General features: G+C 42.1%; 1 protein-coding gene across 1 annotated transcript in view; it reads right to left on the bottom strand.

The window, feature by feature from the left end:
- Positions 1–2,086: 2,086 nt before the first annotated feature.
- Positions 2,087–18,250, bottom strand: part of ADAD1 (adenosine deaminase domain containing 1) — a 32,003-nt gene continuing 15,839 nt past the window's right edge. The window contains exons 10-12 of the mRNA XM_050946737.1: positions 16,489–16,723; positions 6,945–7,077; positions 2,087–4,629 (exon numbers count right to left, since the gene is read on the bottom strand). Coding sequence (XP_050802694.1) covers positions 4,516–4,629; positions 6,945–7,077; positions 16,489–16,723 — 482 coding nt within the window. The 3' untranslated portion in view covers positions 2,087–4,515. The remainder of the gene's footprint in view (positions 4,630–6,944; positions 7,078–16,488; positions 16,724–18,250) is intronic.

Here is an 18,250-nt window from a genome sequence, read left to right as displayed (position 1 = left end):
AAACAACCCTCCAAATCTTCAAGATCATCATCAGAAGCAAGCTCCCCAAGGACCAGGACACATCAACTCAAAGTGGTACCTGTGAGCTTAAATTCATAACCTCTTTACATAAGAGCAGCCCCAACAAACATACCTTTTCTCCTTTGTTGTCTCATTCTGATGGTACGAACCTGATTTTCATACCACTTGTTCCTTAAAAATAATGAATTCCTTTTTTTCTGAAGTGGGGAGACTTGCTTTATCTTTTTAGGACCCACAGTCTCTAAAATTTGCAAGCCACACCCCTTATAGCTTGTTAAGGCATTCTTTTCTCCTTTGGAATTCTCATGCTCCTGCTTGAGCCTTCTAATGGTGGAGTGGTAGCTTCGTGTGGGGGGAGGTGAGTCCCCAACATGCTGGTCCAACTCAGAACCCCATGATCAGGCAATGCTAGGGTCAGTGCGCAGCACAGCACAGCTACACCTCAGACTCTGGGGAAGCTGAATTTTATAAATAGTGCACTTCTTAGATGTAGCTTGCTGTTTTGCAGTGCTTCTCTGATAGCAAAGCGGAGGCAGAGGGAGCCTGCTAGTGTCATAAACAGGTAGTTAAGGGTTAATGTCTTTTTTACCAGTAAAGGGTTAACAAACAGGGAACCAAACACCTGATCAGGGTACCAATCAGGAGACAAGATACTTTCAAATCTCAGTGGAGGGAAGCCTTTTTTTGTGTTTTTGGGTTTGGCTTTGTTCTCTCTGGGATCTGAGAGTGACTGGACGTACTACAGGCTCTACTTTTCTATTCAAGTAGTAAGTGCAAGTAGAAAGGCGGTTTAGTCTTTTTAATTGGTTTTCTTTATTTGCAAATGTGTATCTGGCTGGTAGAGGTCTAATGTGTATTTGGCTGGAAGTATTTTAAATTGTATCTCTGCTGGAGGAGGCTTTTTCTCCAGTTTCTATAAGCTGAAAGACCCTGTAATATTTCATCTTGAATTTACAGTCATTTTCTTCTTTTTTCTTTTATTAAAAGTTTTGCTTTTAAGACCTATCTGATTTTTCCCCTTGTTGAGGCTCAAGGGAATTGAGTCTATACTTAACAGGGAAGGAGAAGGGAGGGGGACAGAAAGGGTGGGGAACCCACCTGATTTCTCTGTGTTGTGATTCAAGGAGTTTGAATCACAGTGATCTCCTAGTATACCCAGGGTGGGAAAGATCTGGGAGGAAGAAAGGAGAAGGGGGAATCCCTGTGTTTTAGATTCACGGAGCGTGAATCTGTCTCTCTCTCTCCAGGAGACCTAATTTCTCTGAGTTGTGATTCAAGGAGTTTGAATCACAGTAATCTTCCAGGGTAACCCAGGGAGAGGAAGGCTGGGAAACGCAACAGTGAGGAAAGGGGTTTACTTTCCTTGTGTTAAGATCCAGGGGGTCTGGGTCTTGGGGGTCCCCAGGGAAGGTTTTGGGGGGACCAGAGTCTATCAGGCACCTGAATTCCTGATTAGTGGCAGCTTATCAGATCTAAGCAGGTAATTAAGCTTAGAGGAATTCATGCTGGTACCCCAACTTTTGAACTCTAAGGTTCAGATTGGGGAAAGATACTATGACAGCTAGAGAGAGATGGCATGGCAGGATTAAAGTCTCAGTCAGAGAGAGAAAGGAGAGATTCCTCAGTCAGAGAGAGAAAGGAGCAAAAAGCTGAAATGAAGTGTCTACTTTTTATTAATTTTCATGAAGAGAAGTTATAAACAAAGTGGTGGGGAGAAACTGAACTGCCAAGTTATTCTGCTGCCAGAGACAGAATTTCTGATGACCTGAGGTGAAGGGTATAGTTTGGTCCGACAGTGCCCATCAACAACACTGGAGAGCTTCCAAGTTCCAAAAGTGAGAAGCATTACCCATTACATGAAAAGAGAAGCTGGGTACTAGAAAAAACAGAAAAATCAGAGAAACGAAAAAATTGAAAAAAAAATTGACAAGTGCTGGTAGACTAGTCCCACTTTCAACAATTGAGTAAGGCCAGGAAGTTTTAATTCATTGATATTTCACTTCTGAAAAAAAAAGCTTTTTATATAAAACCATCTTCCCTACATCAAGAAAATAAAAAACCCACATCTGATAGAAATCTTGGTTTTATTGAAGGTCCTACTGCTCATTTTACTCAACCACATACAAGCAGTTACTGGTATAAACACATACAAAAATTGAAAACAGGCTTCTTCAACAAAAAGCTCAAACCCACTTTATAGCATTGCACTTGGAGTACAAGATGAAACTGACTAAACACAAGTCCAGCTTTCAGCATCTTGAGTGAAATACAAAAAGTCAAACAGCAAAATTAAGCTAATTGTTATTGTTTCAAGTATCGTAACATTCTATAAAAACATAAAACAAGAGTAGGTATTTAACTCTCACACCATTTAAACTTTCTTTCTTGAAAACAAATGAGTATTACAACTGTAACTTAAGGAAAATATACTCATTCGGCAAACAGTTTTGCAACTGATGCTTTATATCTAGGGAATGAATCTGCTTAATAGACTCATAATGGAACACAGCATTTCTCACCCTTTTGTCACTATTTTGACTATACATCACCATGATACCCTTGACCTAAAGTCACTGACATCCGTTAGTAGCCTACAGAAATGAGTTGGAGGAATCATGCTAATTACTAGTAGAGAGCCCTATGTCAAAATACTGCACTACCATTTGCAACCTTGAAATTTCTAGAGAGGCCAACAATGGAAAGATGATAAAAATACTGTAACTTTTTCTGAATATACAAAGTTTGAACTAACGTGATCCTAAAATATGCCCAGTCTTATCTCTATAAGTTTCCATTTAATAAGCTCTTTAATGAATGAGGGAAAATGTTTACTGCTGGTCTGGAACAGAACACCTAGTAATTGTTAAGAAATTGTTTATATGAAAGATATTATATATGGTATCATAGAAGAGATGAAAAAATTAGGGCGATAGGGAAGGAATACTTAAAGACAACAACAGCTTAAATGAGATTTTGATGTAAAAACGAATGTGATTTATGTATACTGTATGCATAGCAGTTTTACCATTTTGGTCTGGTTTCAGAAGACAATGTAACCTCTGCGGCTTTTTTGAGGGAATAAAAACAGATACAGATTGAGCAGAGAGAAAAACAGCTGCTGAGTCAAATTATGAAATTTTGCAGCTACTTGGTGTGGCACAATATTTTTATAAGACAAAATAGCCTGAATTGCAGTACTGCTTAAAACAACCATGAGACTACTTAATGGAGCTACTCTAATGTTAATTTAGATAAATTAAAATTGTAGGGATCTCCTTGTTCTGATAATTTGTCAATAAAATGTTAGAACAGGAAACAAGTAAACAAGAAAAGTAACAAGAAAAATTTTATAATAATTTGACTCAGCAGCTGTTCTTCTCTCTTTCTGATCAATGTGTCCCAGAGCAGATCACATTAAATTATATCATTTACTCATACTTACTTCACCAAGAAAGTGAACACTGACTTTGAAGGAAGCTAATTCAGAACTTTTAGACACACCTTGAGTACAGGAAAAAGACCGAACAGGGTTGTAAACCCAGTCCTCAAAGGATGCAACCAAATTAGTAAGGCCCATCGTGGGCTTCAGAGAGCTAAATGAGAGGAAAGTACCAGGCCTATTTCCCATATCTGGAGCAAAGCTCATTGTCAATGCAATATACGGAAACTTTCACCATTACTTATGCAACACTTATTGTAGCTAAAAACTTCATTGTCCAACACTATCACTCGTGTACTTTTCCACTATTACTGAACTCACTGAAAGTTAGGAAGCTAAAATGCTTAACATTGATAAACACCAGAAGTATCATTTCTGAGAAGTAAAAGTTTGATATTAACAATACTGAAGTTTTACCTCTAAGTATACAGTAAGCTTTTATTATTCTCCTGCACTGACTTGCATAATACAGTGTTCCACTGGCTAATCCTAAATTAAGGCATTCCAATGAAGACTGGTTTAAATTAACTCAAACAAAAGATGCATTAAGCCAGTATTAACAACCATCACTTTTCATTAAGTTAGTATGATTGATTTCGGAGATCAAAACGTGTTTCACTCTTACAACTAAACCATAAAAGGACATTAATAGCATCCTCTGAAGAAATCCAAAATTTCACAGAAATTTCACTGAAGGAACGTCTGTGAGATGCAGGAAAAATCAACGTATAATCTGTGACATTCCAAATTTGACAGGAAAAATCTCAGAGTCTTTAGAGAACACCACAAAACAATACAGATAAGACTCTTTAATAGCAGCTTTGTGAGATTATCTAAAACAAATCACTTGTGTCTTGAGTAAGACCTGTTTGTTACAAGAGGTAGTCTAATATTTGTGTTTAAATTGACCATAGAAGTCTTCGAGCCATTCACATGTTATTGCTGTAAATGGTTCTGATTTGAAAGATTAAGACTACCAATATCCAAATATTTTACTCTCAAAATTAACTTTTTTATTTAAATAGGTGATAAAAACCAATATATCAGCTTAGTAGTTACATGCAGAACTGTTCAATATGTGAAGACTTCACAATCCATGATCCATAGCCATGCTGCTCTAAATAGCTTTTCAGTAAATGTTTAGCTTCCTGGTACGGTGCTGACTTAATCTAAAGAGAAACAAAAATTAATAAAATGTTACAGATGGCCACAAGATTAGCCCTTTTTAATATATTGTGCCACTAGGGTATTCCGTAGCAAAACTTTATTTTGAAAGATGCCTGTGATGCCACTGTTCATTGAATGCGAAACAAGAAATGCAGCAGATTGTGCAAAGGGAAAAACAGAATTTGACAGATTGTAAGAAACAGGGTATGCTTTTATGTATTGGAAAAGGAAATTTTTTTGGTAAAATCTATTTCCTGTTTATCAACATCAGTTTAATTACTTATTCTCTAAACTCATGCTAACAGTTAACTATGAATCTAAAAACAGGTAAAATTACAGCTGTAGCTTTGACACTATTGAAAAGGTTTAGTATACTATCTAAATTAACAATTATTATAGAAATAAAGTGTAGCCAATGCTGACAAAAGTGATCAAACATATGTTAGAAAAGCAAATTCTATGTGCACCTTCACGGAAGAAAGAGAAAATGTGTATCTTGTCTCAGTAAAAAAATAGAAAGGGCTAATGCACAAAAATGGTTGAATGCCTGGAGAGCATAAACCTAACAGTCTGAAATGAGATTAGATATTCTGCTTCGCAGTATGACTATGAACGAGCAAGCTTTCCCCAAGCAGTTTTACAGAAGGATAGGAATTTAATGTCAGTATGCTCCTCATTATGACCAGTCTGTTTATTGGGGGGGGGGGGTGCGGGAGACAGTTACCTTAGCATCACGGTTCCAAAATAATACAGCTAGTAAGAACAGCATTCTTTCTTCAATTAGTGCTCCCTCAGTGTTCTCAGCCCAAGGAACGTAAGATCTTGCTCAGTCCCAAATTCTGATGTTGAATGATCACCTTCTTCCCCACTTCTGTTGATATCCCTTTCTCACCAGAGTATTCCCTGGGAGAATAGTGCCTGTACTTACAAAAAGTAAGCATCTCTCTAGTGCTAAGAGTGGAACAAAATACTGCAGAACTTTCCAATGTCAATATCAAGCTAGCCATTGTGAGGAATGGTTAGCAGCCATTTGTGGATGGAGATCAAATGTGAAAGTTTCAACCCAAAAAAAGATATTTCTCAATTTGTAACCTTAAGGAACAGTTTTGTATGGACTTCCTAACATTAATCTGAATAATCCAAGTTCCAGCAACTATCAAGGTAATTTTGTAAGTCCTACAGAACTTCAGTATAACTAACAGTTCATAGATTTCTGTTATGGGGTGTATTGGGCCCTCGGAGGCCCCCTGCTGGAGGCCTCGTGGTCCTACCACGCCCCACCCCACCCCAGAGACAGCCAATCAGAAAATAACTGGCTCAGTTAAAGGGGCTGAGCAGATCAGTTCCTGGCTGGAACCAGAAGGGATAAGACAGAAAGATTCTCCAGGCAAGGAGGCCTGGAGGAGACCCTGCACAAAAAGGGAACAAGACAAATAAAACCCAAGGACTGTAACCTAAGGTAACAGGATTGAGTGGGAAGCAGCCAAGGAACAGCAGCAGCAGCAACCAGGTAGAGGAAACAGTACATGGTTGCTGTCTATAGGGTTCCTGGGTTGGGACCCAGAGTAATTAGCAGGTACAGGTCCCCCCACCAGCCACTGGAGCCGTGGCCTAAACCCCAGGGAGGAGATAAGACTCTGGATCAAAAAGCCCAAGAAAGGGACTGGAAGTTATAAATAGGCCTAGGGATGGGGCTGAAGACCATGAAGTGGGCCAACCATTCACTGAACCTTTGTTACCCCGGAAGGGGACTCAAGTTAGGAAGTGACTTGGGTTGAGAACTGGGAAACCACAGAATGGCTAAAGACAGTCTCTAGGGAGAAAGCCTTAGGGGCAGTGCTCTATAAAAAGGCAGGGACAGATAAAGCTAGCCCAGAAGGGGTGAAATTTGAGCCCAGAGAAAGGATTGCAGATAATGACAAGGGGGCAGTGATTAGCCCTGTTGGACCTTTGTTACCCCAGAAGGGATTCCTTCATTCATATTGACTGTATGTGACTTGACTGGAGGGCTGGGCCACTGAAGACCCATCTGATGTGGTTAACAGCTGGCAGGGGGCACCAAGAGCAGAGAGAGAGTGTGCAGGTTTGTACGCGACTGATAGGAGGCACTTATGAGAAGTGAGTGAAGTTGTGACAGGGGCCACTTGCAAATACCCAGTTTGCAAGCCTTTGAGACAAAGGTCATTACTGCTGTAAGAAATGCTCAACCATGCACAAAACATCTCCAGCATACTAGAAATCTTCCTTTGCCACCTATCTGCACCTTGAAAGCAACCATTAAAACGGCATTTACTGTTTTTCCTTAAACTAGTCTTACCTTTGCTTCATGATATGTACTAGCTTCAAGCAAATCGCTTCTTTTCGCTTCCTTAGAGACCAGTTTGAAACGATTTAACATTGCAGCCTTGCAAAGACGGCTTGCCATTGAAGTGCCACTTTTGAATGGTGAACTAAAGTTGAGGGGGAAAAAAAGCAATGAGACAAATTAAGAAATCTGTTGTTCAATTCAATTTCAGTTTACTCCAGCTACCACATTGGAAATTAAGATTATCTGTTTCAAACTACATAAGTGATACGTTCTCCACTTAAAGCAGAAATGAACAAAAAGACAATGGAATCAAGAAGCATAAACCTCTATAATTACAGCTAGTGGAAGGTTGGCAAAATGTGATCAGAGATACCACTGGTTTTAGTCACACTATTGCGTATACTCAGCATCTTAAAGGTTGTATTGCTGATGGGAGATAAAGGGGAGAAAAGCGAGTCTTAATTTCAACAAAGAAGGACTACTTAATTTCATATTTTGGTGCTTCACTGACAATCTTGCTTCTTAAACTGTGTCAAATTGTAGGAAGGATGCGGTTAGTCTAGACTAATAGATTCTAAAGCAAGAAGGGACCACTATGATTATCTAATCTAGTCTTAACTCCAGCATAACACAGGTTATAGGAGTTAATTCATGTCTGAACTACACTAGAGAATATCTTTAAGAACAATATCCACATAGCAAACATTTTCAGTGAGAATCCACCACAACCCTTGTATTGGAGCATAAGCTTTCGTGGGTGAATACCCACTTCGTCAGACTCATGGGTCTACTGACGAAGTGGGTATTCACCCACGAAAGCTTATGCTCCAATACATTTGTTAGTCTGTAAGGTGCCACGGGATACTCTGTTGCTTTTTACAGATCCAGACTAACACGGCCCTGATACTCCACAACCCTTGGTAAACTGTCCCAACGATTAACTACCCTTCATGTTATAAATTGTGTCCTGTTTCCAGTTTGAATTAGCATAGCTTCAACTTCCAGCCACTGGATCTTGTTATACCATTTGTCTTTGGCAATCCCACGGGCCAGATCCAAAGCGCTGATGGGACGGATCTGGCCCATGGACCGTAGTTTGCCCACCCATCACAGATAAAGGGAAAAGGAAGGTTGCCCCTGGTTTGAATGAAAGTTTCATGACAGTCTTTAAGTACCAGGCTGGGGTCTTTAATCTGGTGGCAAAGATTTCCCTAAACCCTTAATAAACTCAGGATGACACCAGCTGAGCAAATATGGAGAACCCTTCTACTGGGGGATGAAAAGCTGATACTGCAGCCAAATGGACCTCAACTGAGCTAACAGCCTAATTGTTTTACATCCACAGGTAATTCAGGAAGACAAAATTGCACAGATTCAGACACAAGATGGATGTGACACCACCAATGGAAGAAACTCACTTACAGAAATGGCACAGAAATATAGGTTAACTCCCTTATAGTGTTGAGTAAAAGACAGTTACTCACCTTTGTAACTGCTGTTCTTTGAGACTTGTTGCTCATATCCATTCCAAATAAGTGTGGGCGCTGTGTGCACAATCGTCGGAGAATTTTCACCCTAGCAACGCCCAGAGGGTTGACTGTGGAGCCCCTGGAATGGCGCCGGATATATATCCCAGCCAATCCAGCGCCCCCTCAGTTCCTTCTTGCCGGCTACTCCGACAGAGGGGAAGGAGGGCAGGTTTGGAATGGATATGGGCAACACACCTTGAAGAACAGAGTTACAAAGGTGAGTAACCGTCTTTTCTTCTTCAAGTGCTTGCTAATATCGATTCCAATTAGCTGACTACCAACCCTTACCTAGGTGGTGGGGTCTGAGTGAGACGTCGCTGAGTGCAGAACCACGAATCAAATGCGGCATCGTCGCTAGACTGCTGAACTAATGCGTAGTGAGCAGCAAAGGTATGTACCAATGACCAAACGGCAGCTCTACAGGTCTCCTGTATTGTGACCTGGGCCAGGAAAGCGGCCGATGAGGCTTGAGCCCTCATGGAGTGGGTGGTGAGGTGCGAGGTCAGGACACTGGCCAAGTCGTAGCAAGCACGGATACAGGCCGTGATCCATGAGGAGATGCGTTGCGAGGAGACCGGTAGGCCCTTCATCTGGTCAGCCACTGCAATGAAGAGTTGGGTCATTTTCCTGAACAGCTTAGTGCACTCGATACAGAAGGCTAGAGCCCTATGAACGTCAAGGGAGTGCATAAGTTGATCCTATTGCGTAGTGAGCAGCTTCAGATAAAAGAACAGGAGTAAAATGTCCTGGTTCACATGAAAAGCTGATACCACCTTGGGGAGAAAGGCAAGGTGAGGGCGAAACTGCACCTTGTCTTTGTGGAAAACTATACGGCGGCTTGGACATGAGAGCTTTGATCTGGTCTGAACGCCTTACAGATCCTACACTTGTCGGCCTGGTGAGATTCCCCGAGACACTTCAAACAAGAGTTGTGGGAGTTTCCTGTTGGCATAGGCTTTGAACAGGCTGAACATGATTTAAAACCCGGAGCCTTGGGCATGAGCCCAGCAGGCAGGGGGTGGGGGGGAAAGAAGGCAAAGGACACCTTCCAACTCACTAAATATAATCACAAACCGAACAGTATAACTAAAACAACTACTGCACTATACTAACAATACAACTATAACAACTGGAACAACTATCGAAAACCAGAAGCAAAAGCTAGGGAGAGTGGAGGACAGCTATGCTGCGCTCCACAGTTCCAACGACCGTCAGGAGGAACTGAGGGGACGCTGGGTCGGCTGGGGTATATATCCAGCACCATTAAGGCGTCGCTCCAGGCAGCTCCACTGCCAACCCACTAGGTGTTGCTAAGGTAAAATTCTCCAACGATTGTGCACATGGTGCACGCACACCTAATTGGAATCAATATGAGAAGCACTAGAAGAACACCTGTTGCACTTCCACAGAGCAGGAGGATTCTAATCCAGTGACTCATCAAGGAAACATATCCGGAGGCAGAGAACCTCTAGGTTGGGGTGACGCGCACAACCCCCATCCTGGGAGAGAAGGGATGGTCGGAAGCTTGAACGGTGGTTCAGTAGAAACCTGAAGCAGATAAAGCTCCCAAACCTGTTTCAGCCAGTTGGTACGATAAGGATATCTCTGGCTTTGCCCTTCCTGATTGTGTTCAATCACTCTTAGTGGTGTTGGAAGAAACCCATGTAGCAGACTCTTCTTCCAAGATACAAGAAAGAGTGGTGGCCCAGATCCCATGTTGAGCAGAATAAAGGATTGTTTTTGTTCCTGGAGATGGTGAAGAGATCCACTTCTAGTAGTCTCCATCTTTGGAATGTACTATGGAGAATTTGAGAGTCTAGCTCCCATTAATAGTCCTAGCAGAAGCATCTGCTGAGAATAATTCGCTGTGGCGTTCTGAACACATGGGAGGTAGGACAACAGAAAATTTGATCTGATGAACTACACACCAGTTCCATAACTTCATCACATTTCATTTTGCTCGTCCCTGCTTGTTGACAGAGAACAAGCAGGGCATGTTATCCATCAGGACTCTGATTTATTACCCCGATGAAAGGTAGGAAATGAGAGTAAGCATTCCTGAGTGTCCTGAGTTCCAACAGATTGTTGCGGAAACTGGCTTCTTAAGGTGTCCATCTGCTCCGAGTTGTGAGGGCATTGAAGTGAGCTCCCCATCCCAAGAGTGATGCATCTGAGGTCATAGTTATTGAGGAGGCTGGGTGACAGAAAGGAATGCCTGCACAGACATTGAGTGGATCTTTTCCCCAGTCTAGGAGTTCTTTATTTGGAGAGAAATCTTCTCATGTCTTCCCAAAGTGCCTCTGGCTAGCAAACAGGCTGTTGTGAGCCAATTCTACAAGCAGCAGAGGCATCTCTTTTCATGATTGGTCACAAAAGTACAAACTGCTAGAGGCTCCAATTGCAGTTTTATCAGGTTTGAGAACCAAGATCTCCTCGATCCATGAGCTACCAGTATTACCATCACCTGTTCTCATTTTATTTTCTGCATCACCTTCCTCAGTAACAAAAAGTGGTAACTTGTAAAATAGGCCTTGTGGCAATAAGGCATCTCCTCCCATAGTTCTGGGGTCTGCCTCCTTTATGAAGTAATTGTCTCTTTGTGTTCATGTGTGATTTGTGAAGGAAGTGGATGAAGTGAGGCTGAACGTCTGAAAAGCGACACTGAAAACCTCCTGAATCAGGCACCTCTTGAGTTGCTGACTCTGTCTTCCTTTTGGTTCAGGTCCTCTTTGATGTGGAAAGTAGGAACTGTTCTGCCTACTTCATTATTTTCATTGCTTCCATATGTAGTGTCAGACTCCTAGTCCCCTCCCTCTTGGTTTATATATGTGTCCACAGTCATATTGTCCGATTGAACCAGCATGTGGTTTCCTCCTAAGCTGGGCTGGAACCTTTGCAGAGCTAGCTTGACCACTCTCAGATCTACGAGGTTTATGCTGTGAGCCTTTTCCTCCCTGCTCAAGAGGCCTTGGAAGTTTGGGTCTCCAAGTGAGCTCTCTAGCCCTCCATGCTGACATTGGTCGCAAAGGTCTGGAAGGCAGATGGGAACAGCTTTACAGACATTATCGTTGGGCTGATCACAACTGTAAGGAGTTGAACACCTCCGCTGGAACCAGTGTTTCCTCTATTTTTTCCCTACTCACGTGCGGAATGGATTTTGTTACGTGCACCAATACAGCGGTGATCATATCCGTGCACATAACAAAATTCATGTGGTAGGGCCAGGGCCGAGGGATTTGCAGTATGGGAGGGAGCTCAGGGATCTGGCAGAGGGTTGCGGTGCAGGGGTGCAAGAAAATAAATTGCGGGATGGAACCAGAGGACTTTCCTTAGCATTGATGAAGATCTGTGCCTGAAGAAAATTCGAAGTCCAAGATGTGACCATTTCCACAGTTGACTGCAATGGAGCTCTGATCGGGATGTCATCCAGGAAGGGGAACAGGTTAGTCCTGAAATCTGAGCATGACTTATCACTGCCACCATCTTTGCTGAGGACAGTACTAAAGGGTGTGTTCAGTATTGACTTGTCCTGCTGTAATCGAACCTCAGAAGCCTGTGATGGCACAGTCTCATGGGGACATGGATATATGCATCCATTAGGTCTACTGAAGTCAAGAAGTCCCATGTTCCCACCCCAAGACAGGGATGACACTGTAGAGGTCAGGGTTTCTATGTGAACCTTTGTTTTCTTCATCTACTTGTTGAGTCTTTTGAAGTCAAGAAATGCTCCGATTCCCTCTGTGCACTTCAGTGCAATGAAGATGGAGTAGAACCCAGAGAAGCTTTCTTCTGAGTGAACACACTCTTTCACTCCCCAATGCAGATAATGATATATTTCTTTGTGAACCAGACTGTTTTACGGGGCTGTTGCAGCCAGGTGACCGGATGAGATGGGGTGGAGACTAGAGCTTGAGGAAGTATCTCCAGCTCACTATTTCCCAGACCCACTTATCTGTGGTTGATTAAAACCATTCCTCTAGGAAATGGGATATCCTACTTTGTAGCTTCTGCACTGGAGGGAGGCATATGCAATCTTTGTCGAAGTGGATTGTGGGGGTGGGAATGGTGAAGTCCCTCTGGAATTTATCTCAGATGTGGATTCCACTGTTTTCCATTGGGGAATTATTGTACCTTTGAGGACAAGAAGTGAAATATCTGAAGGCTGGTGTCCATTCTTTCCTGAGAGCCCTTATTGGGAAAGGTAGAGACTGTTTGGATTTTGCTGAATTGTCAGCCACCACCTTATCAAGCTTCTTCAAAAAAAGAGGGAGCCTGTAAACTTGGCCCTGCTTAGGTGAGTATCTAGCTTCCAGAGTCAGAGCCAGAGGTGGCCCCTGGCTAATAAAATGGAGGCCAAGCCTTGGGCTGAGAACCTCATTGCATCTTTGAGGCATCAGCTATGAACACTGTTGTTAAGGCCATTATGAGCCATTACACACTGAATCTATTTCCCCCATGTTAAGTATCTTGTCAAACTGTCTTAAATGGGCTCTCAATTATCACTATGAAAGTTTTTTTTTCCTCCTGCTGACAACAGTTCATCTTAATTAATTAGCTTCTTAGAGTTGGTTGGGCAACTCCCACCTTTTCATGTTCTCTGTGTATATTATCTATCTATCTCTATCTCTATATAAAACCTATCTATCTCTCCTTACTATATGTTCCATTCTATGCAACCGATGAAGTGGGCTGTGCCCACGAAAGCGTACGCTCAGATAAATTTGTTAGTCTCTAAGGTGCCACAAGTAGTCCTGTTATTGTTGTCAGGGAGAGTTTTCTAAAGTGAAGCCAAAGTCAGGGTGATCTCAGTCCTTAAAGGCTTTGAGATATTCTAGCCAGGAAAGAGATGCTCCTGCAAAACCTCCAAGGATGCTCAAAGTGTGGTGAAAGAAGCTTCAAAGCCCCTTATGAGAGTGGCCTCCATTGCACTATCCCTAAGTTTCTTAGTGTAGCACTCTCCTAAGGGAATAACCACATCCCAAACAAGGATGCTACAGTGATACTCAGCGTTTTTGAACGTTCTAGAACAGAAGTTGCTCTTGTTAATATGCTTGCCCTAGTCAGCCTTGTTCCTTTCATCTCTAATCACTTCCTCGAAGGAGGAATGAAGGGGTATTGCAGCAGCTTTTGGGGGTGGGGAGAGGGTTTTGAATGGAGAAATTTACTCTGAGGCTTACCTAAGGGAGCCTACTCAGGTTTCAGAGCCTAACAGCTCTCCTTCAGCAGAGACATTGCACTGCAGCAAAGGCTCAGGGAAGTTAACATCCAAGGGGTTAATATAGCCAGGGAGAAATAGGAATGCAGAGAAGGGAGAATGGTGCTGCCCATTGCCCAAGAAACTGAGCAACAAAGTTAAAATAGAAGAAGGAAGGGGAGGAGCAAAAGAAACTGCTGCTAAGGCAGAGAATCTGTCAGCAAGTGGAAGCAGAGGGGACATGGCCAGAATGTGCTGTGCCAAAACACTGATCCACTTTTCTGAGATGCAGCGAGAGGCGAGCAGGCCAGATGTCCAGAACTGTGGGAGACACTTCTGCAGCCCAGTAATACAGCCTACCTACTCCTCTTTGATATAGCCCTGTTTATGTATTCAAAGATCACATTAGCCCTTCTGGCCATAGCATCATAGGAGCTCACGCTCAACAGATTATCCTGGAAGCAGTGACTCTGAAAAAGACATGGGGTAGGATACAGGATGAGGCTCTCTAAGTATACTCTGCGTTCACATTTAGCAGTAATAAGATGAATATTCTTTGTTTGTGGTCACTTTACAAAGAGAACCAAATGGCTCTTTATCAGTGACTTGTTCTCTTCATTATTTACCACTCCCCCAATTTTTGGGTCATTTGCAAACTTTGATCAGTTATGATTTTATGTTTTCTTCTAAGCCACTAACAAAAAATTGTTAAAAAACACAGGACCAAGAACTGATCCCTGCGGGACCTCACTAGAAACACACTTGCTTGATGATTCCCCATTCACAATTACATTTTGAGACTAGCCAACGTTTAATACATATAGTTTGTGCCATATTGATTTTGTTTCACTTTAGTTTCTTAAAGTCATGCAGATACCAAGTCAAGTGCCTGACAGAAGTCTGCATATATTACCTCAACGCTTTTACCTTTATTGATCCAAGCAGTAATTTCACCAAAGAAAAGAGCACGTTAGTTTAACCAGAGCTATTTTTCAGAAAACCATGATGACCAAGAATTAGAGGGTAACATACAGAAAATCTGCACTCAAAGTCATCCCGTTAATGTTTCGTTGTTACATTGCTGATCAGTTAGACAATATGATTGTTTAAAGTTGCACAATGCTCCCTTATAATGCTGTTTGGCAGCCACCTGCTTTGTTCACTGCTTGCAGAAAGAGAAGCCCATTGGAGCTAGCTGGTGGGGGCTTGGAAACAGGGTGGACTGGAAGGCCCCGTCAGCTCCCTTAAGTTCCCTGTCTAACAGCCGCCCAGCAGGCTAAGAATTGCCAGGCAGTTCAGCTGTCCTTCCCCCCACTCCAGTGTGCTGCTTCTGCCCTCTGCCGTGGAGTTGCACCCGGAAGCCTCCTGCTTGCTGTGTGTGTGTGTGTGTGTGTGTGTGTGCGAGAGTGAGTGAAGGGGAGGGGTGCTAATGTCAGGGTGTGCCTTCCGCCCCCGCCACCCCCGCTCCTGTACCTTATCTCCACAGAGAAGTGGGGGGCCACGACAGGGCTCAGGAAGGAGGGAGCTTGCTGGCAGCAGCTGCTATCTCAACTCGCTGATCTACTTAAAAAGGCAATGTACTTTGAGTGGGGTCAGCATTCTTAAAGAGGCAAAGCATGTCTCGTGTGTGCGTCACTGCCATGCTGTCTCCCCTCCCTCCATTCATGCTGCCTTGTAGCATGTGAAGCTACATTAACAATGTGTTAATCCTTGAGGACCCAGCAGAGTGCTAGGTCATCATTTAGAAGTAAGGCATTCCCTGGGAAATATCGCATCCTCTTACTTCACCACCTCAACCTAGCTTCACAATCGTCATTGCTGTGTACAGTATTAAACTGTTTAAAACTTATACTGTGTTTATGTGTATACACACACACACACACACACACACACACACACACACACTCTTGTCTGGTGAAAAAAACTTCCCTGGAACCTAATCTTCCGCCCTCCTTTACATTAATTCTTATGGGGAAATTGGATTTGCTTAACACTGTTTCGCTTAAAGTAGCATTTTTCAGGAAGATAACTACGATGTTAACCGAGGAGTTACTGTAATTAGAGTCCTGGATGAACTGCTCTATTATTTTGCTCATAATCAGTGTCAGGCTGGCAGGCCTATAATTACCCCGGTTGCCCCATTTACCCTTTCTAAATACTGGCAAAACAACATTAGCTTTCTCCAGTTCTCTGGAATTTCCCCAACGTTGCAATATTTACTTAAAAAAAAATCAGCATTAATGGTCCAGCAAGCTCCTGGACAGTTCTTTTAAAACTCCTGGATGCAAGTTATCTGAATCTGCTGATTTAGTTGCTGCTGCCTAACATCCTCCTGACTTACTGTCAGAATAGAAAGCATTTCATCATCATCATACAGGGTGTGTCTTCACTACACTGTTAGGTCAAGGTAAAACTAGAGTTGTACCCCTGACCACTCACATGCACACACAATTCTCAGGCTCAAGGTAAGTGATGCTTTAAGCTCCAGCTAGCTGGCCAAGGCAGGGGCATGTGTGCTGTTTGAAGCTCAAATGCTGCTCACCCTGGAGCTGATCAGCTGCCAATCCAAGCAATTTGTGCTGCTAATCAAATTACTATTGCTTGAATATTGTGCAGGGCAGTCACTCACTCGAGTGAGGAACTCAGTGTACTAACTTGAGTTAAGAGGCGTATTATCATTGTCGCAGTTGAGAACTTGTCATTTACTCTATAATATGCTGGCCTAAAACCAGAACCATTTGAGAGCTGTAATAAATTACTTAGACAGGCACAAACATACACAGAGTAATCAGGCTCACCACTAATTTTAACACAGTATAAAGATTCTAACCTTTCAGTGATTTTCCCATTGAAACCATCCACAACTTCCAATGAAGCATCCCCTTGTGACCAATTCACACTAAGAGGTCTGTGCTCCAAGTCTATCTGTGGATGTGCAGCAGTCACCAAACTAATATGCGGTCTGTTAACCAGGTAAAACATGGGAAGCTTTGATGTGAGTGCATCATCAACACGTTGTTTTATAGCTATTTCTAGTCCTCTTGTATCACTGCAGTTTCCATCCCCTAAAAAAACACAAACAAACAAAAAACTCACCATACACAGGCACATCACTGTAAGCAGAAATATCAGAATACAGCTAAATTGTGACCAGGTTTTCAAGGGAGCTCAGAACCCAGAAGCTTCAATTGTTCCAGGGTGAATGATAATTCTTAACTGTTAGTTTCAGCTTTAAAAATAGCTTTAATAAGTCTGCAGAACAGCATCATCACTGGCAACACAAGCATTTACTAAACTTCATCTGCAACAAGTACCATCTTTGTTTTGATAGGATACTTTCTCTCTAGAGAGGCTCAATTTATCTTTGTGTCTTTGCTCAATATGCCAATTAAAAATGCAAGTTATGATGGCGTTTTATTTTTGATATAGAAAGTCAGCCTTTGCACTCTCATCACTGGAGTTACTCTGTATTTTAACTTATTCCAGGAATTTAACAGAAGCATTTGGCTCATCAGATTTGAATTTAGGCTATGTCTAGAGTGTAACTTGTGTTAGTATATCATATGTCACCGAGGGGTGAGAATTACACCCCGTCTCCCTCAAACGACATAAGTTATACTGACCTACGTGCTGGTAAGGATTCAGCTATGTCAGCAGGAGTGCTGCTCCGGCCAACATAGCTACCACTGCTCACAGGCGCTGGAGTAATTTAAGTTGACTGGAGAGCTCTCTCCCATTGACTTAAAGCATCTGCACTAGCAGTGCCACAGTGGTGCAGCTGTCAGCACTGTAGCGTAGTCATAGCCTTTGACTTCCCTGTGCTTTGAAGTACACACTTCCATCATGGACTAAACTGGCACCAAAGGGTACATATTGTCTGCAAAGTTCTTGTGTATAAGAAGCTTGAAGAAAGAATCTGGAATGCATTTATCTAAACATTAAAAAAAATCAGAACACAAAAGTAATTTTAAAAAGCAGTATGAGTGACTGTGTCCACATTCTGTATGAATGACAGGAACAGGCATACAATTAGGTACTAGGAGAGTGTCGGGGGGAAGGGGAAATAAATAAAATAAAAGACTTTGTGTCTCCTCAGATTGCTTCCAAAACTGTATTCCATATATAATATCACAGGAAAAGTTACCACAACTGTTAAAATCTGGGGAATTGATCTACACGTAAACTAATTTAAAAACTACTTGGGACAATATCATGTTACTTCCAGCAATTCCATTTCACCGATTTGAGCTGCATAGACAAATACTACTGTAGGAATTCAGGAAGGCCATTCACTGCCATCAAAACTGATTGCCATATGATGGCAAAAATATCTTACTATTGTCTTGGCAGTTACTATTTCCCAGCATAAAATTTATTGCCAACTAGTTAATTTAGAGGTACCTTTAATCTTTAAAAGGAGGAAGGAAGATGACTTACAAAAAGTTTTTATTTAACTAGTTTTAGTATAAATGTTGAGTTAGATGACATTTTTCATAATACCCCTACAAATTCAACAGAAAATGTTCAAGTTTTTTGACTAGCTCTACTTTGCACTGTCTAATACGGGACTGTATAGTTGGGAGTTTTCATAT

Source organism: Gopherus flavomarginatus, chromosome 3 (genome assembly GCF_025201925.1).
Source record: "Gopherus flavomarginatus isolate rGopFla2 chromosome 3, rGopFla2.mat.asm, whole genome shotgun sequence".
Lineage (NCBI taxonomy): Eukaryota > Metazoa > Chordata > Testudines > Testudinidae > Gopherus > Gopherus flavomarginatus.
This window is presented reverse-complemented; position numbering and strand designations above follow the sequence as displayed.